The following is a 22607-nucleotide window of genomic DNA, read 5'->3' on the forward strand; positions in this document are numbered from 1 at the left end:
TTCCTAAGAGGCTTTCTGCTTACGCTTTTAAGAAGCAACTGAAAGGGAGCCTACCCTTATTTTCAGACTCTAGTCTTTTGTGCTAGTTTGTCAACTCCAAGCTGATTTAGTGGTTGGTGGTTTGGGTTTTGGGTGGGGTTTTTTTGTAAGTTTTATTTTTTTATTGTTGTTTAATATCTTTGTGAAAACTTCAGGACAGTTCTTTGCTTCAGGAGAAAATAAGTGGCCCCATATAGTCAGAAGAGTCAGAAAATTTCAGTAGCTTATGCAGAAGGAGGAATTGAACTACCTTCTAGTCCTGGTTTATTGGCAGATGTGAAGAATACGGGGTAATGTGGTCCAAACACCAACTGGAGAATCTGGGAGATCAGTAGTTGAAATCAACACTGCCTAGTATTGGAGATTGGATATATAGGGGATTGGATGAAAGTTTTGCAGTTATAATTTCTGAATTAAGTGTTCTGTAACTTCTATCTCGTTACTTCTGTATGTACACCAGTTTTTGTCACTACTGTGATCCTGAAATATTTTCAGTGCTAACTTCGTCATATAAACCATGCCTTTTCAGGAGTTATTGTCTATCTATGACTGTAGAGAGACAAACACTGATTGCCCAGGCTCCAGGCTCTGGAGGAGGTTTCCTGAGCACGTGCAGGAGATCTTGGAACCTCACTTAAAAACACGGTATGTGACAACGTAAGCAATTTCTTTTCATAACAGCTTTTAAAATATTTTTTTCTCCAGGTTAGCAATAACTTCATTTGTTTTTGTCATTGTTACTCTTCTGTGAAGAATGTGTATATACAAAATTCAAGTAAGGTCTTTCTACGTAAAGCTGAGTTAACACTTCCTTGAATGTAATTCTCTATAAATCAAAAGAGCAAAATTCTGAGCTCATACTTTGCCCCTATCTGGCTGTTTGTCCCTAGAGCATTGTCTGATACAATGTCTTGAAGCTTTTGTCTCTGTTTTCTTTCCTCTGTACAGTCTCACTAGGATTTCAGTTTGTACTCAAATCCATTAATATCCCCTTACTGCTACCCTTTGTAGAAGTAGGAGGAGCTCATTGGTTTTTAATTTGACTTTTCATATTGTTGAATTAACGATAAAAATTATGTGAAGGAAACTTAAAAAGATGTATGCATCTTAATTTGAAATAATCAATGTTTCCTTTCTGAAGACAGTCATGCTCATCTGCAATAAGTTTTACCTTTTTAGACAACAAACTTTTTGGCATTTTGTGGCTTTGATATATATTCTGGGCTTTTCCTGTCAAAAACATAGCACTCAAATATTTATCAAACTGCATTTCCTAAAACTGATTTGAACAGCACTTTAAAGTATACTTACAAACAACCTACCATGTTAACCTGAAATTTTGTTTCATGTTTTATTCTAAGAACCTGTAGAATAAAAGATGTTTACTACTGAAAGTATTTTCTTAATTATTTTTAAAAATTAGAAGGTGAAACTTAATATGATTCCAGTTAGAGAACTTAATAATTAACAATGTGCTATTGTTTTTTACTATATTAAATAAAAAGTTAGTTTTATTAAATGGATATTTTAAAATTTACAGATACAAGAGTTATCAAAAGGCTGTAAATTGGTCTAAGATGAAGAAGCCAATCTACTTAAGCAAATTAGGTGATAATTTTGCAGAATGGTCGGCAACTTGGGCAGGTTATCTTACAACAAAGGTAAGACAATAAATCTGCTCTCTATATTGGTATATACAACACAGTTTTTGAACCACATTTCAGTTTCTGAAAGCCAGGGATGGTCGGGGGAATATGCCTATTTGCTATAGGCCTGTTAAAGCACATAACTAAAGAATTCCTGTACATCATCAAGGTAACCATGCACCTTCCCTTTCCCAGCATTTTTTTTTCTTGGCTAGGCCTCACACATGATGTCTAAGCCAAAGGTCTAGGAAGTTTGCCCTTGTGCAGAGACTCTTGTATAGCTGAAGGCACTGACAAATGCTTCTGAAAAGTATCTGAAATGCTTCTGGAAAAAAACTCAAATTTACTTCCTCAGTTTCTGAAAGATTTCTTTCATTTTCCCATAGCTCAACAGTCTCAGCACATAAAAAGTACTTGTCCCTTTCTTCCTTTCCTTTCCCCTTTCCAACATACACGTGTCCCACTGTAAATTTCACTTATTTATTTTAATAAACACTCTAAGAAGTGAATTTACTTGCAATAGCTCAGTAGCTACACTGTTCTCTTTCTATTTTAGACAGAGAAGAACTGAATGTCTTCGTAATTTCTGACGTTTTGCAGGCTTTTAAGGGCAGAAGAGAGGCTGAGTGTAATAGTAGACTCAGCCTTAAGGTTTTTTCTATGGCCAGTGCAAGCTCACAATGGTGTAGAAAACACGGAAAAGTGGGACATGTAAGCAATGCTTGCCTGTCTTTTTGTGGCATCAGCAATTGATATTTGTAATAGCAGCTACCATTTGGCGTCCCTGTTGCAGGTTTAAGTCTGATGAACCTTCTGTAGGAGACAGGTATCTTGCAAATTCTATTCCATCAAATAATTTTATTTGTCAACAGAAAGAAACTGAAATGCACATTCATGCATGTGCATTTTTGTAATGATGCTTTTCCTGGAAATAATATTTTTCTATAGGTGCGACATGATCTTGCCAGAAGAGTTTTTGATTGCTGCAGTATTATGATGAAGAATGACTATAAAGTGACAATTTATCTGCTTCCGCACATCCTTGTCTATGTTTTGTTGGGATGCAGTCAAGAGGATCAACAAGAGGTGAGATGTATAAGGAGGTAGTGTTCTTCATAGGAATGTTCAGGAGCTGTTTTTCCTGATAGCTGTTCAGCTCTGCAGAATTACTGACCTAGGTGATCAAATCGTATAGGTGTTAAACACCTTTTCCTGTATTAATAATACAAATTTTCTGCCAAGTTTTTTAATTTACTCATACAAGTTGTGTTGAACTGCTTGTCTGTGGATTTCCATCTATTTTTTCAGCAGGGCCTAGGACGAGATATAATGCAGTTAATTATGACTTGCAGTAACATAAAGAACTGGAGTGGTACGAAGAGGAAGAGTGCAACAGAAACAAGGACTAAATTGAACTTGTATACTTCCAAGATTTCAGACCCATAATTTTTTCTCTCCCTTGCATACGCTTAACAATTTAAGTGGAAAAACTATGTAGCTACCAGATTCATGCAGAGCAGGATTCATAGATGTCTTGTAGCAAAGCTGGGATAGGAGAGTAAAGAATCATCCAGTCTGCTTTCCTTAATTTTTGCTTTAGCGGAAGTTGAAGAGACTGAAAAATATAACTTTTGTTCTATTAATTTGAAGTTTCACAGATAAGGCAACTATATTTAAACATTGTGGGTGTGTAGAGGTGTGAGATGATTTTTTTCTTTTGTGAACAAGTACATTCACAATAAGCATCTTTTATGTATGTTAACTCATATTCTGTTGACTAAAACAAACAGGAAGCAGGTCTTTCAGCATGGCATTTACGTAAAGATAAACATAAAAGTAGATCTGTGACCTGGTAGGCAGTAGATAACTTGACTCTTACCAAACCTTGAAGTATTGTATTTGCAGTAGAAGTGCAGTAGCATTCATTGTGTCTTGGAACTTAAAATTCCAGTAATCGTGATGGTTGTTCTGAATCCAAGGGTTTGCTTTTGAAAGGCTTTCTCTCCGTATGGAATCTCCTGACAACTGCTACTTGGTTTGCCATTTTTTCCTCTTAAGATTGTGGGACAAACAGAGCTTGCAAAAAAGCCCCAAATTATTAAAATATACAATTAAAATATCTAGTATTTTAGTTTGATGTTTGTGTTAATTGCTGTTTCCTACTGTTTTGATGCCTGTATGGCACTTCTGTCTTTTTTCATATTAACGTTTGTGTAGGTTTATGTGGAGATTATGGCTGTTCTGAAACACGATGACCAGTCGACTAGGAGACTTGAAGACAGTGCATCTGATCTAAGTCAGCTGAGCACACAGACAGTGTTCTCCATGCTTGATCATCTAACTCAATGGGCTAGACATAAGTTTCAAATGCTTATTGCTGAGAAAAATACTAGCAAGTCTAGCAAGGACAGAGGTGATGTAAAAAGTGAGTGATGCTTATTTTATTCAAAGTGGCATTTACATTCTTCAGATAAGTATTTAAATTTGCCACTTCACATTATGACCATTGAAGAGTGCAATATTACTACACTCTCATATTGTGATTTCCACCCCCTCCCACCTCAAATCCATTGTTTTGAATACCTATTGTAAGAAATACAGATTCAAAATTCAAAAAACAAAATGCAAATTTCTTGGTAGTTTCCTAAAGGTTCAGTTTAACATATCCTGTGCTGTCTTGCAAGATGTAGGAAGTTCACCAGGATTGTTTTAAATAGATTATTGTTGATAGACAATATTATCTCACTAAATTATGAAATTAATCAACCGATTTTTGATGCATAAGGTCATTCCTGTAAATGAAACTTCAACGGACAGACTTCTTTAAAGTGTTTTTTTTCTGTAGCATCAAGTGAAGACTACGGAGAATATCAAAATGTGACACGTTTTCTAGACCTCATACCTCAGGATACACTAGCCGTGGCTTCCTTTCGCTCTAAGGCCTACACAAGGGCTGTGATGCACTTTGAATCATTCATCACAGAGAAGAAACAAAATATTCAGGAGCATCTTGGATTTCTTCAGGTTCCGAAATTCTTTCTGGTTTTTGTTTTATTTTAAAATGAAAATAGACATAGATGAATAAAGCTTAGTCAAATTCTCCTTTGAGACGGGAAGAAGAAAAGATGTAGTCAGGCTCTTGCCATTGGATACAAGTGTTTAGTCATCTAAACAATATTTAGTACTTCTCCTTGCTTGGTATGCTGCTTATATGAAAAGGGAGGAGTAGCTTTCTAATGTATAATAGAAGATTGTAAAATCCTGAAAATAGTTAAATGTGTTTTTGTTGAAAGTACAGCATTTATTGCTTTTGGTTAACTCTGTGCCTTTTGTCAGAGAAAACACAGCCAACTATAATAACAAAAAAAAAAAAAGGCTTAAACTCAAGTGGCTTATTCTAAAGTAGAGAAAGAGCTAATGCTTAGGGTGTTGAAAACGATGTAAGTTATTTTCGAGAAATATCTTAATCTGTGGGATGAATCTGTTTGCGGTTCCTTATGGCTATATTCCTCAGTGACATTTCAAATTTGAAAAACTTACTATGCTGCTTTTCTACCTGAAGTAATCTGCAGCTTCATAACATACTACTTTATTGTGCAATAATAGGATATTTATTTTGCTCTTTGTACAGATTGTGTCAGGTAACTTGTGTTATTCATTCTTATTTTTTCTATAGTATGAGATCATGAGTATTACAATATGCTAAGCAAAAGTAGGGCTTAACTTTGGAAGTGGCCCAGCAAAAATGACATTTTTCTATGAAAGCTTAATGCTAAGAAGTCCTACAGGGTAGTTAGTTTTCCATTTTCAAGATGTGTGATTCTGAGCATGTCTTGCTGTCTTGGAGTTGTTTTTAATATCCATTTCGGATTCTGTTTGAATAAAGAAATTGTATGCTGCTATGCATGAGCCAGATGGAGTAGCTGGGGTGAGTGCAATTCGGAAAGCAGAACCATCTCTCAAAGAACAAATCCTTGAACATGAAAGTATTGGCTTGTTAAGAGATGCAACAGCCTGTTATGATAGAGCTATCCAGCTGGAACCTGATCAGGTAAATACAAGACAAATTCTTTATTTTTGTTTTTCTAAGTATATGTAATTATTACTTCAATCTTCTTAACAAACACAAGACTGAGATAAAAATACCTCTTCAGAATATTTAAGTAAAATGGGAACATAAGAGTTTACTGTGGTAGTTGCTGAATAGTTATTGCTATGGGAAGTGTCAGAGGAACTGAAACAAATCTTTTACTGGGTTTATACTCTAACTGGCAGGCTTGGATTAATAGTTGGATGCTTATGCCCACATTTTTGCTAGGACAGCTTACCAGTTAAAGTTCAGCCTTTGCTTGGGAAGGCCTGGAATTGGATTGCTTAAGTATTGATCCGTACTGGTACGTGCCAAGAGACCTATTAAAACAAGTTACCACAGGTTTTATTTGAAGTAATTCAGACTTACTATTTTGATTATTGATTTTCAGGGAATATGTTCATAATGTAAGAGCAATTGGAAATTGATTAAAGAAAACTTACAATTATTTGTCTTCCATTCCCCTTTCCCATCTTTTATTTGGAACCAGGTAGCACTAGGTACTGTAAGCCTGAGCAGTACTGGAAAACCGTCATGCTTTTCGTATGCCAAAGTTAATATCCAGACATGTGATGATAAATGCAAAAAGCAAGTTGAAGACATGTATTACCCTTTATATATTTGAAATACTCTTCTAATGGAAATTGGAAAAAGTTTCCTAGGCTAGGCTGTCCCTACAGTTTCTTACATTTCCCTGTGAAGCAGCAGTTATCTAGCACAGCTGATAAAACATATAGTAAATAGAGTGTTTTGGTTGTCCTACTTCATTCCTAGAGTATGAAAAACCTTTTTATGAAGGGTGAAATTGCTTTGGATTTGGGGATTATTTCCTTCCTGTGACTGTTTTTTTTTCTTCTTGTTGTTGATAATTTCTTTAAATCAAATTTTTATTCACAACTCTGGTATGAGTGTTAATAAATTAACATCAAACTACTTGGAATGTGCCTCACCACAAATAAATTGCCTATAGTGATTTACGTTCTTTGGTAATCATAGGCTTTTTTAATTTTGAATGTTCATTTTGCAGTTATGGTGCAATTGGTTGTGCCTTTTCATATTGTAAAAAGCACCCAAATGGACACATTTCCTCCTTCAGACTGCCATGAAGTTCATTAATGTATATGTGTGCGTTTTCTTCATTTGGGTGTTGTGTTTTTTTCCTCTAGATTATTCATTATCATGGTGTAGTGAAGTCCATGTTAGGCCTTGGTCAGTTATCTACTGTAATGACTCAGGTCAATGGAGTGCTTGCAAACAGGTACTGTAAGCATCTAATACAATGTTTATTTGAGTAATATGAAGCTCTTGTGTTAGACCTATGTCTCAGTAGCTATTTTTGCGCATTATCAAGCACTTGAGGCTTATCAGGGATATCCAATTAGCAATGTGAACCTAGAAAACTTTAAGTGCTTTGTCTATATATTATAATTTATGTCAAGACTTCCAGAAATGTTAGTACTTCTTGTCTGCACTGTGTGCAGTGTTGATATGTGCTTTAATTTGTTAAATAGAATCTTTCATTCATTGTCTTGCGTGTTACTTGTTCCATAGCTATTCTGTAGTCTAGTAGGATAAATGGATTGGAAGATGGTAATTTTAAAATTGGCCATAGAAGTTAAATACACTACTTAGAAATTTAATTTGTAGGATCGTGTTGTACAGCTATTATTTTTTATCAATGTATATTCTTGGTTTTATTAAATTTTATTAGAAGCAACATTACCTTGTTTCTTTTCAAGTGAGAGAAGTTGTACATAAAGAATATGTGCTAATATAATGTAGAACTAACATACGGGGGAGAAAAAAACTTAGTTCAGCACAACCTTTTATTGCCTTTGTTTTCTTTTAACAGGTCTGAATGGATTTCTGAATTGAACACTTACAGAGTGGAAGCAGCCTGGAAACTATCACGATGGGATTTACTGGAAAATTATTTGGCTTCAGGTAAGTTATCATGATGACAAAATACTTGCACTTCCTTGCATTTCTGACAAGCGTGTGTTTTAGTCTAATCATCTTGAATCAAGGGTCGCTATAGTAATTTTTTTAGTCTTGGGTTTTACTGTGGGGAAGGTTGGTCTTCTAGTTTTTGTAAATTTATTTGATTGTAAACTGTATAGTCTTTGAGTAAAAATCTCAAGCAAGTGTAACACCACGTTTCTTCTCAGTTTGTTTGAGGGCGTGGATTGTGGGGTGGAATTATACAGTATTTCTAAAACTCAATTAATTAGTTCTGAGAAAAACTTACTTTTCTAGTGGTGTGTTAAGACAAACTAGCATGTTCAGAATAAGCTGCTTAAAGAAACAGAGTTTGAGAGGCTTTTTTTTCTCCCCAAAGATGTGAAGTCCACTACTTGGAGTGTCAGACTAGGACATTTATTATTATCAGCCAAGAAGAAAAATGAAGCAGCTTTTTATGAAACGCTCAAGGTTGTTCGAGCAGAACAGATTGTACCCCTTTCAGCAGCAAGCTTTGAAAGAGGATCGTATCAGCGAGGATATGAACATATTATCAGGTTTCTGTTTTTGATGTTGCTATTTTCAAATCCAGAAATCACATAATCAAGTATCCAGCAGCAAGAATTTTCTATTTCCACAATAAATGGTACTGATGTGCATTTTCTATCACCTCTTTTTTTTTTTTATTTGTTTTATACTCGGCCAACTGGAAACCTTTGTTTAATTGGGAATTAATATTTATCCCCCATGAAACGTATTCACAATAAAACTGTTGGGTATAGTCTTTCAAAATCAGCAAGCAAGTTTAGGTAAACATCAGGTAATAAAAATCAGCAATTTAATTTCATGCTTATAGTAGTACATGTAGGCCAGTATACGTATTCCATTAACTAAAGTGCATTGTTTTTAATCTCTGTGGTGGCTTAAAAGCACTCTCTTCTTTTATAAACAAAAAGCAGTAAAAATTGAAACCCTTTCAGTACTTTTACTTTTTCTAAGAAATTTTGAAGTTGGCTTCAGTAGACTTAACAAGTGAGTAGCCTTTTTTTTAATGAAAAAGGCTTAGTACTTCCTCTGCACTGTAAATGCATCCTTATGGCAAGATATTGCATGAAACTAGCAATTTGAAGTACGTATTTCTTAATTACTTCTCAATACTATTTTATGTTGATAATTTTTTCAGTGTTATTTTATTTAGGAAATGGAGTTTGAGTATTGAGAAATAAGTATTTCAAAATAGTTCGATTTAGCTGTTGATCTGGCCTACTTGGAAACTTTCAGTCACTGCTTCTCTGTCAGACATACTCTCTACATTTAGACTCTGACAGGGAGAACGTAGGCGTTTAAAAGCCCTCCGCTCTGCAGCTTTACAGTGACAGCTAATAATAATAATAATGGTATTTTTAAATAAATGGAATAACTTTATTTGTAAAGGAGGTTTTTCAATAACAGATAGTATATTGTCTCTAAAATGGTATTTCTTGAAAGTATCAGACTTTTTTTAAGAACTATTACTAAAAGTAATGGATAGAAATACTCTTTCTGAAGATTGACTTCCTCTCCAAGTGGTCTTCATTGTCTCTGTGTTCAGCAGCTTGTTAAAGGAATAGTGAGAAAATAACTAACCAGTTTGCAAATCCTTGATTTTTTGTGTTTGGCTTTGCTGTATTTTTGCTTTTAAAATAAAGTCCTACCATTTGAAATTACTTACATGGCCACCTTTTAGAAAGAAAACAGAAAAAGCTGCATAAAACTTGCATATATCTCAAACAGCAACCAGTTTTCAACAATTTTTTGCCTTTATTGTGTTAACACAGGTTGCATATGCTGTGTGAGTTGGAGCATAGTATTGGACCAATGTTTCAGCAACCAAATGGTGACCACGGTAGAGATGCCCTGAATTGGTGTGCTCGTATTGAAATGACCCAAAACTCTTACAGAGCAAAAGAACCAATTTTAGCACTGAGAAGGGCTTTGCTTAGTCTCAATAAAAGGTGAGAACACGACTATTTCCTGTCTGTCCCTTTTGTATTCTGAGTTATATTCTGGTTTTCCATATGTGTATTAGAAGAGAGAAGATAAAACTCTGTGGAAATGTATATTGTACGCAAAAGCAATCCCCACCGGTATTACATACCTTCAAGATAGAAGGGAAAAGTGGTGTCTATAGGAAGAGTAAGGGAGAAACAGAGGGAAAAGCTTCCAGGCTTAAATGGAAAAAAAGGTGGAATAGATATATTACAAATAATTCCAAATGATCTCTATGTAGTATGTAGCTTATTGAGAAATTTTGTGTTTCAACACATTGTAATATTTACTTCAGATTGTAAAGTAGCATTCATCACTGAAATTTTCCATTTTCTGCAAAAATATCTCTGCAGCCACGATTACAGTGAGCTTGTTGGTCAATGTTGGCTCCAGAGTGCTAGAGTTGCAAGAAAAGCTGGTCATCACCAGACTGCGTATAATGCTCTTCTGAATGCTGGAGAATCTACGCTCTCAGAACTTTATATAGAAAGAGCAAAGTGGCTCTGGTCCAAGGTAAAGAAAATAAAAGTGTTTCTTTCTTTCTTACATGCAAGAAAATAATCTTTTGTTTTCTTCAAGAAAAGTCATACAATTGGTATATGTAAACCAAAATATGTCAGCTGGGACTATCAACGCATTCTGGTTGCAGCTGAGTCACGGGAAATTTTTACTTCCAACTGCTAGTCAGCCCTTTACTGTATCCATTGACTTTTCTGGCAGCTATGTATAAAACTGGTGGATTACCTGCCTCTGTCAAAACAGCCCAGGCAAATTTGCATTATCTTAGTAGTAGACCTTTCCTTAATTTGTGTCCTTTTCACTAACAGAGGTAGGCAGCAGGCAGGGCAGCAATTATTATGGTGAAACTAAAGGGACAACAATGCTGAGATAACAAGGGAATATAATAAGCATAAGTCAGTAATATCCAGTTACCTCAGCCAGAATGATCTAGAACACACTTGGGGACGTAGCTTTGCCTTAATAACAACTGTAAGATGGAAGTTCTACATCTCTCTTGTTTACAGTTTATAAAATGTTTTCCTCTTTCGCTTAGGGTGAGGTTCATCAGGCACTCATTGTTCTTCAGAAGGGGGTTGAGTTATGTTTCCCTGAAAATAAAGCACCGTGCAATACCAAAAATCAGCTCATCCATGGTCGGGCAATGTTGCTAGTGGGCAGATTTATGGAAGAAACTGCTAACTTTGAAAGCAATGCAGTTATGAAAAAGTATAAGGTAATATGATATACTCATGTTAACAAAACAGCAGTTTTTAATAATAATAATAATGTATCCCTTAAGTAAGCTATCATTATGCTCCTGATGATGTCAACCAAGGATAACATCAATTGAATTAAATGGTGTATCAGTGCATCAGAGGGAAGTAGTTCTTCTTGTAAAGATTTAACTATCTGAACTAGCTTTAATGTAACACGTCAATACAAAGAAGTCTACAGTTCCCAGCAGTATAACTCTTGTAAAGTAAAAAAAACAAATGACAAGTGTGGCTTTTTTCTTAAGTATGCACAAATTAGAATTCCTCACTAAAATGTGGACTACTCTAAATTAAGTACTGAGATAACTTGATGACACATTGCGCTGCTCTTCAGTGTTCCTACTCTCTCTGGTAGTGACTTACAACTGTGCTTTAAATACGCTTCCAGTCCCTGGAGAACTAGGAAAAGAGGCAACTGGTATGTTTTTCTTTAACAAGATAGCACTGTGCTGCTTCATCTTGCTGTGCCAGTGAAATACTGTTTTGGCGTTGATTAATATTGCATACTAAATCAGTAGTAGATGCATGTCTCTATGCTTCCTTAACAGTTGTAGCCAAGTTTTGGCATTTTATGCTGTTAAAATTTACTGCTGTCTTACTAATTGAAATACTTCTGTAACACATTTAGAGAAAAGTCTAACATATGTATCAAATCAAATCAAGGTTGAAATAATGGAAACTAATGAAATATTGGTGGATTATATTAAAATACTAATGCTTAGAATTCTCTACTGTCTAAACACTGGCACTGGAAACAAGCCAGTGTTATTAGAGGATGGATGTACCACTTGCTATGTTATTTCTTTTCTAATACATGTCACACCATTTTTTGTTTTTCTTTTAAACTTCATGCTTTTAGACGGAAAACAAATGTGAAAAACATCCTGCTGTTTCACTTTTCAAAAAACTAAAAGAAACACAGTATTGAGTTTACCAGGATCAGGAATGTGATTATAATGTTTTTAATGAAACAATAATCTTCTAGTTGAGGAATCCTGTATCATCTTAAACTATCTTGCTGTCTCCAAATCCAAAAGGTATTTTAAGAACAGGCTTCTAGTTTGTGCAGGCATTTGTCTTGGGGCAAAATTGCAATTTTGGAATTATGAAGTTAAAATTATTTAGGTTTTTTGCGCATACTTTGCACAAAGGTAACTAATACAAGATTCTTGTTTCTTGAGAATCTTTTTTGTTATTGTTTTATTTTTTTATTTTAAATTTAGCATCCTTTCAAAAGTAAGTGTCTTTTTTTTATTTTGTTGCAGGATGTTACGATTTTCTTGCCAGAATGGGAAGATGGACATTTTTATCTTGCTAAATACTATGATAAATTAATGCCGATGGTAACGGACAACAAGATGGAAAAACAAGGAGACCTGATTAGATACATAGTTCATCATTTTGGGAGGTTAGACCCTAAGAGAACTTTACTTAGTTTCTATAGAAGGATGACTATTCTACTGAAAACACATTTTATAGGAATATATTGTCTTTCAGTAGTTCAGACTGACTCAAATTTTTATGCAATATAGTAAAATAAAATACTGCATGCTTCCTTTTGTTTTCATACCTACTTAATTTTACTTCTGCCTTCTGACTAAGCAATTGTTGTCTGTCTTGTGTGAGACAGTTAATTATTTCATCTGCAGTTTTGGTTAATAAAACCAAAAATGTAGTATATTAGTAAGCTTTTGCTTGTTGCAGATGCATTAAAATGCTGAACATAAACTTCTAAAGTCCAGAATGGAATGAGAAACAATTAAGGATGTAAAACTTGTAATGCTTCTAATATATATCATTAACATGCTGTGATTTAAACATGTCATCGCAGGTCTCTACAGTATGGAAACCAATTCATCTATCAGTCAATGCCAAGAATGCTATCTTTATGGCTGGACTTCGGAGCAAAAGCATATGAATGTGATAAAGGTAGAACATTTTTTCCCAGTACACACTGCCCGTGTCATACTTTTGAATATAGGATTGAAAGAGCAGTGAAGTATGTTTACAGTTCTTTGTTTAGACTTATTGCCTGATATTATATGGAAACAAGAAAGTACTATTATTGTTTTAAATTATAGGATGTTAATATGCAGGAGAGTATTAATTATTTTTGTTAAACCGTCCAGAACTTTAAAAAAAAATTACATAATGGCATAGCATTGTTCCTCGGGTAACTTAAGTTGACAAACAGATTTAGGGAAAATCCTTGCATGTCACCTCTTCTAAGTTGCCACATGAGTAGTGGCTTTGTATACACTTGCTTCAGTAAAGTGTTAGGCTTTGGGGTTTTTTTCCAATTTGTCTTGGTTCCAGTTGTTGAATGAATTTTACTGAAATTTAAATAAAGGGGGGAAAAATGCTGTAGGCAGCATCAAGGCATGTGAAACTACTATCATACGTGCATTTTGGGTGGGAGCTTTTTGTACAAATGAAAAACTGCAAACATTGCCTGCAGGTCTGGAGTGCAGCAGACAGTTGTGGCTCCTTGATCTTGACCTGGTTCTATACACTGAGTTTAACTGGATTTGGCTGCAGGCACATCAGATGCTGCTTTCTCTCTTGTTGATGAGCTACTCATGCTGGGTCCTCTGGTGCAGGGGTGGATCAGGTCCTTTGTAAAGACTTTCTTATTTTCCTTTCCACTAAAGAACACTGGAATCCTTTTACCATGGAAATACATGGAGTGTTTTGGTTTTGTTCTATGCCATTGCATCCCTTTAGAGGAGGAGTAGATGTTTATTTTAAGAGTATAAGGAGAGCTTTTCCAATATTGCCTGTTCCATGTTCCTGTTGTCTGTGCTTGTTTATTTCCTGTTATTCTGGTTAGTTAAATAGCATATGTATTAAGTCATTGTATGCTAATTTAAAAAGAACTTTACAGTAGGAGCTTTTCCTTGAGTTGTTTTGGCTTATAAAAATTACCAAAAATTACCAAAATAAGCTTCCACAGGCTTGATTTCAATGACTTTACATTTCCGATGCGGCGGGGGGGGGAAAGGAACATAATCTTGTCCTCTTGTGTTTTTCAGCTAGTCGTTCAGAACGTGTTCAAATGAAAAATGATTTGGCTAAAATAAACAAAGTGATTACAGAGCACACGAATCACCTGGCCCCTTACCAGTTTCTGACAGCTTTTTCTCAGTTAATCTCCCGAATCTGCCATTCTCATGATGAAGTCTTTGCAGTTCTGATGGTGATTGTTGCTAAAGTGTTTTTAGCCTATCCACAGCAAGCAATGTGGATGATGACTGCTGTGTCCAAGGTACCTTGACAAGTATAGCTACACCTTTGTTAAGTTTGAAAAACTGTTTTCATCAGAGAGAAATGTGAATATAACCTATTTTACTTTAAGGTGATAAGAAGGAATTGAGAGTTTTGGTTGCTCTGGTACAGTGTTGGGGAACAGGGTATCAATGCTATCACTGCAAAAGATTTTATTGTAGTCTAAAATTCAGATATTACATTTTAAATGTTCCCGATTAGAATGCTAATATGCATCCTGACTTGTATGATATATGGGGAAAGGAAGCTTGAATAACAAATAGCTGATAAATTGGGTAGTCATGGAGAACACATTTCGTTGGGTTTAGTAATTGTGATAGGACTTCCAGTTTTATAATCAAATAATAACTCTGTGTTTTCATTTAAATGAGACAGATATACCACTTAGTCCTAATATTTACCTGGTAGTAAGGTCATTCCAAAGCAAATTGGGAAGCATGGTGCTTATTATTTCTTTAAGGCTGGTGAAATAATATTTAGGATACACTGGCATATTCTTGATTATTGGCCTTTATGTTGTGGGACTCCCAAGAAATAACCCCACACACCCCCACCAACCATACCACTTCAATACTTGTTCAAGTACCAAATTTCAGTTGGAGAACATCCTTCACCAGATATTAAATATGATAAGCAATAAATAGAGAAAATAATATATTAATTACTGTGGTTTGGGGTTTTTTTAGGATTCTTTAATTGATTTGACTGTGGCTTAATACATTTTACCTTCGCTCTTTTTTCAGTCCTCTTACCCTATGCGTGTCAATAGATGTAAGGAAATTCTAAACAAAGCTATTCACATGAAGGAATCTTTAGGAAAATTTATTGGAGATGCAACACGCCTTACAGATAAGCTATTGGAACTATGCAACAAACCGGTATTTACAAAAATAAACAAATTAATGCATGCAAATGGATTATTCAAAAATGTTATACAAATCTTCTTCTGATGGCTTTCTCTAGCCAATTCGTTACAGAACTGCAATGTAACAGAAACTACATTAACTTGTAAAAGATTATTTTTTAATTTAAGAACACTATTCAAAAAAAGAAGAAAGCTCTAAATTGAGCATGTTGTAAAATATTTCAGTGCATAATGGTACTGGCATAATGGTTCCTAGTGCATGGGCTTTACGTTAATTTGTGCTTTCATGTATGATTCTTGCCCAGTAACTTTCACAGAGTTTCACTGTAAAAGTAGCTGGTTGTGTTTGCATGAACTAATGAACTTGACAATAAAGGTAAAACTAAATTCTTTCATTATTTTGCATTCGCATTCGGAGTGAACAATACAAGTGCCATGAAGGCCAGATATATTTACTTTTTACGACTCCCATTTAATTTGAAATGTATTTACCTTTTTTCTTATTACCATAAGCATTTATTATTCTATTCATTAGTTAATGTGAAATAGCAGTAATATTTTAAGTGTTTATTTTTAACTTTTGAACAACTTTTTTTTCAAGGTTGATGGAAACAGCTCAACATTAAGCATGAATATTCATTTCAAAACACTTAAGAGATTAGTAGAAGAGCACACATTTAGTGAAATTCTCATTCCCTTACAATCTGTAATGATACCAACTCTTCCTTCAATCCCTGGTACACATGCTAACCATGACCCTTTTCCCGGATGCTGGGCCTACATTGCAGGCTTTGATGATACGGTAAGTCTCTAGTTGGCACCTCATTTTAAAATTCATGTTAAACAAAGGTAGCTGCAAATATATCTTAGCTCCCTAGAAATGGAGGATTGAGTAGGAAACTTTGTAATTATTTTTGTGGAAACTGAGTGGCTTCTGTCATAACAACCCGAGACAGATATGGCCTCTTGGTACTTTGAGTTTTGACCTGGCGGTTTAATATGCTGTAGCACCATGGAAGTGCTGACCTAATTGGTTGCAGTGGTTTATTACAGTTAGACACTTTATTTTGTATGATCTGATACAGGTCTTAAAAAAGAATTTCATTTTTTCCGTAGGTGGAAATTCTTGCCTCGCTTCAAAAGCCAAAAAAGATCACCTTAAAAGGTTCAGATGGGAAATCTTACATTATGATGTGTAAGCCAAAAGATGATCTAAGAAAAGACTGTCGGCTCATGGAATTCAACTCCCTTATTAATAAGGTTTGAGGAGTTAGACAATCAGATGCATTATATTCATTGACCAGACCAAAGTGCTGAACTAGCTAACAAAAAACCCCGAATTACCTTGAGATAAAGTGTACGGGAAGAAAAGTAAACTGTTGCAAAATATCTTATTTCAGCGGAAATCAATAGCAACTGATAATGTGTGACTTCTCACAGACTTGTGGAAACAATAACAAAATACAACATTTTGCCAAAACAATTGCTTATTCTGTTATAGATGGAAAGGTTTTTTACAGTAAATAAATAACTGTAAACTTTCTACTGTCATGTTTAATATTTCTTATTCAGTGTTTTCTAATATTTTTTATGAGAAATAGGGAAATTCCATCTTTTCATGCTAAAGTGTTGCCATACTTCTTAGTTACATTTTGCTTCTTGGCAATATACTTAAGGTTAAGGTACCGTGTTTTCCATGCGGTTAAAGCAAACGATAGCATCTCTGAAACACTAAAACACCTATTTCAAATACTGCTTTTAAGGGATCTAAGCCATGTACAAGTTCTGCAGTTTGACTGTTTTATTGCAAAATTCTCTTTTTTCATTTACTTTGCAGAACAGATGAGCATTTTGCTTGCATGTGACCTACTGCAGAGAGTGAAGCTTAGAATTTCAAATTCTAGATCGTGTGATTGGAAAATAGAGTGGTTAATGTTAATGATACATTTTGATCCTATCTATGTTATCTGTTAATCTAATTTTCCTTTTGTGAATAGTGCTTAAGAAAAGATGCAGAGTCACGTAGGCGAGAACTCCATATTCGGACCTACGCAGTTATTCCATTAAATGATGAATGTGGCATAATTGAATGGGTGAACAATACTGCTGGCCTAAGAAATATCCTGATAAAACTTTATAAGGAGAAAGGTAAAGAAATATATTAGACTACAGTGATTTTTTTTTTTTTTTTAAAGGGCTTGTATCTTTATTGGTAAATGAGACAAACAGCAGGGATCAGACTAAATTCTAGGAAGACAGTCACATGTATTTTAACTATCTGCAATGTATTATTACAATTCATATGTGTGGTAAACTCTTACTCTTAAAAGGAAGATAATTTGTGCTTGCAATAAGCAAGTTCCTTTTACAAGAACTGATAACTCAGCCATCTTAATACATTCTTTCATACAACGATGTAAATTGTTTCAGCAGCAGTGCCAGCAGCATGGGAATGTATGTGCAGCACTGAATAATAGAAAAGATTGGACTTTAGCTTTGATCTGTTGTTTTTGTTTCTGTTACATTTGTGTGAGATGATTCAATTACAAATTACCTTAATTAAGGTTGAGGGTACAGCAACTTTCCAGGGAAAAGATCGGATTTCTTTATAATTTCTTGGTAACGAAGCAACTTCCTGGTCAATGCAATAAAATTTTGGGAGAAAATTTGACACGTTATCTGGATGTATGCAGATGTCTGGGAGTTTGGAACTCTAAACATCTCAGCTGAATATAATGAATGGGTTTGTGAGGGCAGGTATTTTTGTATTATGTGTGTTTTGCCTACTCCACCCCATGGCAATTGGTAAAACGGGTGGCTTGTTTGCCAGGTCTTCTTTTTCAGTTCATGTTGTGATTTTTTTTTTTTTCCTTTCTTAATTTATTTTCCAGTACCCCACCACCAACACGTTCTATGGGTTATTTCCCATTTGTTCATTTATTTATTTTTTTATGGAGATGTTTATCATCTCTGAAATACCATATTGCAACAGTATGTATAAGACTTAATAGTTGGAGATTTCTTTTGTCTAAATGAGGAGGTCTATTACAGGTATTTATATGACTGGAAAAGAATTGCGACAACATATGCTTCCAAAGTCAGCACCTTTGTCTGAAAAGCTGAAAATGTTCAAAGAAGTCCTTCTGCCTCGTCACCCTCCTCTGTTTCATGAATGGTTTCTTAGAACATTTCCTGACCCTACTTCATGGTGAGTGACTGGGATTAGGCTAGCTCAAGCATATCTACTTTATGTATTTCACTGAACATTAATGATACCACTGAATAAATACAAGGAAGTGACCTAGGCATACCTGATTCTTATTTCCGCAGGTACAATAGTAGGTCAGCCTATTGTCGTTCTGTTGCGGTTATGTCAATGGTAGGTTACATACTTGGTCTAGGAGACCGTCATGGCGAAAACATCCTGTTTGATTCTTTGACGGGTGAATGTGTGCATGTGGATTTCAACTGCCTTTTCAATAAGGTGAGAAATGCCACTTGCTGAACTTGCCCTTTATTTTACATGCATGTAAGTTATAAATTTCTACTGTCTTGGTTTTTTCCCACTTTTTTTACTTTAATGTATCTGTGGTGTTCTCGCTCTCACTTTGTTTCTTATTTATACCCAACAGTCTGGGATATGAAAGAGTATGTGATTGTTCAGTAGACTGCATTAATGAAAGCCAGCTTTTTGATTTAGCCACATCAGCTCATCTGATATTGGATACACTGAAATAGCCCAAATTTTAGAGTATTTGTATTTTGTGACTCTCTCGTCTCCACTACCACCCCACAAAGCAAACTGTAATTACTATATTCAGAATTCTGCTGCTGTGAAGTTTCTTTATTTTTCTCACACTAATTCAGCACAAAATTCCAATGGTTCTGCAAAAATAAACAGCAGCAATTGTGGCCAGAGTGGGATTTGGAGTTTTGGTGTTTCTGTTGAAAGATGCTTTTGGTGTGGAATATGTGCCCATTTTAATTCAGATAACTGAGGTGGAGACACTGTTGGTTTATTTCTCCTGCTTTCTTTCTAGTAAGCCTAAATTGTCCTACATAACCCTTAATAAAAGACAGACATGTTTTTAAGCTAACTTGCATATTATAAAAGAAAAGTTAGGATTTTCATGGGACTACAGAGCAGCAATATATATTTAGAATAAATTTTATACGCTGTATTAGAACAGGGAAAAAAGAGGTTTTTTGGACATTGGTATCCTTTATTCACTGTAATTTCCCTTTAACAGCTGAGAAGGATTTGAAAACATCTCTTGTCAGCTAGGAAACTGCCACTGGCAAAGATGGGGAAAAACACCTAAAAACAAGGCAAATGTTACTCTTTAATAATGCCTAAAACACTGGGGGTATGCTCTTTTTTATCCATGTAAAGGGAGAAACTTTTGAAGTTCCAGAAATCGTTCCTTTTCGTCTCACTCACAACATGGTTAACGGAATGGGTCCAATGGGAACAGAAGGTCTCTTCCGAAGAGCTTGTGAAGTTACAATGAGGCTTATGCGTGATCAAAGGGAGCCTCTAATGAGGTGGGGCAACTGGTTTTTCTACAAACTCTGAAAAAGCTGTCTGTAGTCTAAATATCTGAAACAGTAACTGCTGGTGAATGTGCCAGTTCCAGCATATGCCTATCATGCAGCTCAGTCTTACTATGACGTGCAGTTAAATATAAAACAATATGAATATTCAGCACTAAATTTAGACTGCTGTCAGTGTTCTTGTTTTGAAAATTAACTGTATATGTATCTTACCCTTTTTTATTTTTAATTTATTTAGTGTCTTAAAGACTTTTCTCCATGATCCTCTTGTGGAATGGAGTAAACCTGTCAAAGGGAATACAAAAGCACAGGTGAACGAAACTGGAGAAGTTGTCAATGAAAAGGTCAGTTGAAACCAAGCATAGCATAAGGTATTCAAATGTCCATTATGGTTGCAAGTTATGTATTTTCTAACTGAAACTGTAACTTTCTTGGTTTTTTGTTCATGTAAAAATTCCTCTGGTTGTTTCTTCTTGACTATCTCTGTGTTCATAATTTTTTATGCATTAAAACACTATTTTTATTGATGGAAAATATAATTTATCTACTAAAGAACCAAACAAAATAGAGCCTATGATTCCCTTATTAGTGTTACTAAATCAAAGACATCAACAGAAGCAAATAGGATAGGTGAGGCTCCTGCTTCCACTAGCTCTGACTGTTGCATAGTCCTCCAGACTTACAGTGATGGAGGTCCTTTCCATGCATAGTTTTGTGCTTTTCATGAGTGAATGTTTATTATTGAATAAATAGGTGCCTTGTTACATATCAAGGAATACTTGGTTAAAATTGGGATTTCATATGTACTGATTCTTTTGTATCTGCTCATAAATACTATGTTGTTCATCCAAAATGTAGCTTGTGCAACCTGTAATATTTATTCTCTTTTCCCATTGCAAAAACTCTGATTTGTCTCCTTTTTGCTTTTAAAGGAATATTTAGTGACAATAAATAGGTGTAACAGCAGATAAAACTTAGGGAGCACTAATAAACATGGCAACTAAGATAAGGACAAACTACAGCAGTGAAGCTGTATTACAACAAAGAACATCACTGAGCTTTTTGAGCACAGAAAATCTCCTGATCTTCAAATAATTACTAACCCGGCTGTGTCTACATAACCTTTCTTTTAGTTACAGGACCACCCACATAGTGGTATATGGTTAACTGTTTTTTCTGGATAGGTGCCAATGTTATGCTTGAGCTTTAAAAGAAAATGTGTGAGTATAATTGGTATGAACTAGCTACTCTAGTGGGCCTTAGAATAAGCTCATTTTGAGTAGTGCAGCGTAACTTGTTATAAGACTTCTTCATTTTCAGTTGCTCATAGTTTTGGCCTAAATTTACCAGACTCTAGGTACCTTCTTCAATTTTATCCAGAATTCCAAGAGGAAGGCTGGGAAAATGTCGCATTACTTTGAAAGTAATTTTATGAAATAAAGCATTCTAACATTTTCAAATACATTTGCATAGCTTTTTCAGTCTTCTCTGGTAAATTTCATCTGTAAAAATGTAAGACGAAAGTTATAACTTGGCTAATAATCTATCCATTTTAAAGAATTATTTTTTAAAAGTGAGTGTCCTTTATTTTCAAAGCAATTGGTGCAGACATCTAGGTTTTGTATTAAAGTACTGTACAGATTTCAAACACATCCTAATAAATACTTTTTTTTTATTTCAAGAAGTGGAAGTTCATGAATAGTAGCAATATTAATTTTTTTTTGTTTTTCTTTGTTTCCAGGCCAAAACTCATGTCCTTGATATAGAACAGCGGCTGCAAGGTGTCATTAAGACTAGAAACAGAATAAAAGGATTACCCTTATCTATTGAAGGGCACGTTCATTACCTTATTCAAGAAGCAAGTGATGACAACCTGCTCTGCCAAATGTATATGGGCTGGGCTCCATATATGTGAATTTTGTTCATGTTGGAACGATACCATTTGCAAGTGATGTAGCTGTAATATTCTTGCGAAGGTGTTAATCAGTGATAACTGGTTACTTCTGTTTATTTCTGACTGTAAGCAGCAGAACAGTCTGAAAGCTATGCAAAATATACAATACACTTGCAAGTATGCTACGAATACACTTGCTGAAGTGTAAGGTGTTACAACTTGTTTTATATATAGAGAGAGAAGGTAGTACATAGGAACTGCTTAAAAAATAGACTGTCCAAGCCTCTGCAAGTTCTTTATGTACCTATCTACTCTATGAAAAATTTTTGCAATGTTGAAAGAACGCACTCTAACTTTACAAAAATATACAGTAATTTATAAAGATGTTTGTCATTGAGCTTACTTGTAGATTAGAAAATCTGACATTAAAGTTTTATACAGATATGATGTAAAGTGGTTCTCTCAACTTTTCCTACTCCTAGTTCAAAAGGGCTTTCTAAAAATAATTAGTATTTCTTTTGAGCAGTAGACCTTGAATTTTGGCTTCCTCTTCCATATGGCCTGGCTATGTCTAGAAAAGCATTTGGGATCTTAAATCTTACCATGAAGAAACTGGTGAAGTGTTACAATGTTTTAACTGTTGCGGTAGCCCTTGCCTGCTGTGGTAAGAAACTGTTGTGAAGTAAATGACACAAAGCTGCAAGTTAGAGGACCCTGGCAGTACAGCTGTGACACCAGCACAGCAGGCCGGTGTATAGTATCTGTGGGTTTGACATACATTCAGGCTCCTGAGAGTTCTGGAGAGGGCTTCTCTTTCCCCGCCTTGTAAAAACTGTGGCTACAATGAGGGTTTTTTTCAGACGCTGTTTCAGAAAAAGTGTTTTGACATGGATAAGAGTAGACTAAGTATGTTCAGAAGGCATATACTAACTTACAGTAATGCTTGCTTCTCTAGGCATCCAAACTGTAGGGA

At 35.0% G+C, this 22607-nt stretch overlaps 1 protein-coding gene across 1 annotated transcript in view; it reads left to right on the forward strand.

The window, feature by feature from the left end:
- ATR (ATR serine/threonine kinase) overlaps positions 1 to 21811 on the forward strand; it is a 41554-nt gene extending 19743 nt beyond the window's left edge. The window contains 24 exon segments of the mRNA XM_010291432.1: positions 569 to 684; positions 1580 to 1700; positions 2634 to 2771; positions 3903 to 4110; positions 4531 to 4709; positions 5572 to 5736; positions 6942 to 7033; positions 7628 to 7719; positions 8114 to 8291; positions 9552 to 9728; positions 10116 to 10275; positions 10817 to 10996; positions 12302 to 12444; positions 12868 to 12965; positions 14069 to 14301; positions 15065 to 15199; positions 15788 to 15988; positions 16303 to 16446; positions 17184 to 17334; positions 18238 to 18394; positions 18517 to 18670; positions 19580 to 19731; positions 19979 to 20084; positions 21482 to 21811. Coding sequence (XP_010289734.1) covers positions 569 to 684; positions 1580 to 1700; positions 2634 to 2771; positions 3903 to 4110; positions 4531 to 4709; positions 5572 to 5736; positions 6942 to 7033; positions 7628 to 7719; positions 8114 to 8291; positions 9552 to 9728; positions 10116 to 10275; positions 10817 to 10996; positions 12302 to 12444; positions 12868 to 12965; positions 14069 to 14301; positions 15065 to 15199; positions 15788 to 15988; positions 16303 to 16446; positions 17184 to 17334; positions 18238 to 18394; positions 18517 to 18670; positions 19580 to 19731; positions 19979 to 20084; positions 21482 to 21655 — 3654 coding nt within the window. The 3' untranslated portion in view covers positions 21656 to 21811.
- Positions 21812 to 22607: the final 796 nt, after the last annotated feature.

Source organism: Phaethon lepturus, unplaced genomic scaffold, assembly GCF_000687285.1.
Source record: "Phaethon lepturus isolate BGI_N335 unplaced genomic scaffold, ASM68728v1 scaffold32157, whole genome shotgun sequence".
Taxonomy (NCBI): domain Eukaryota; kingdom Metazoa; phylum Chordata; class Aves; order Phaethontiformes; family Phaethontidae; genus Phaethon; species Phaethon lepturus.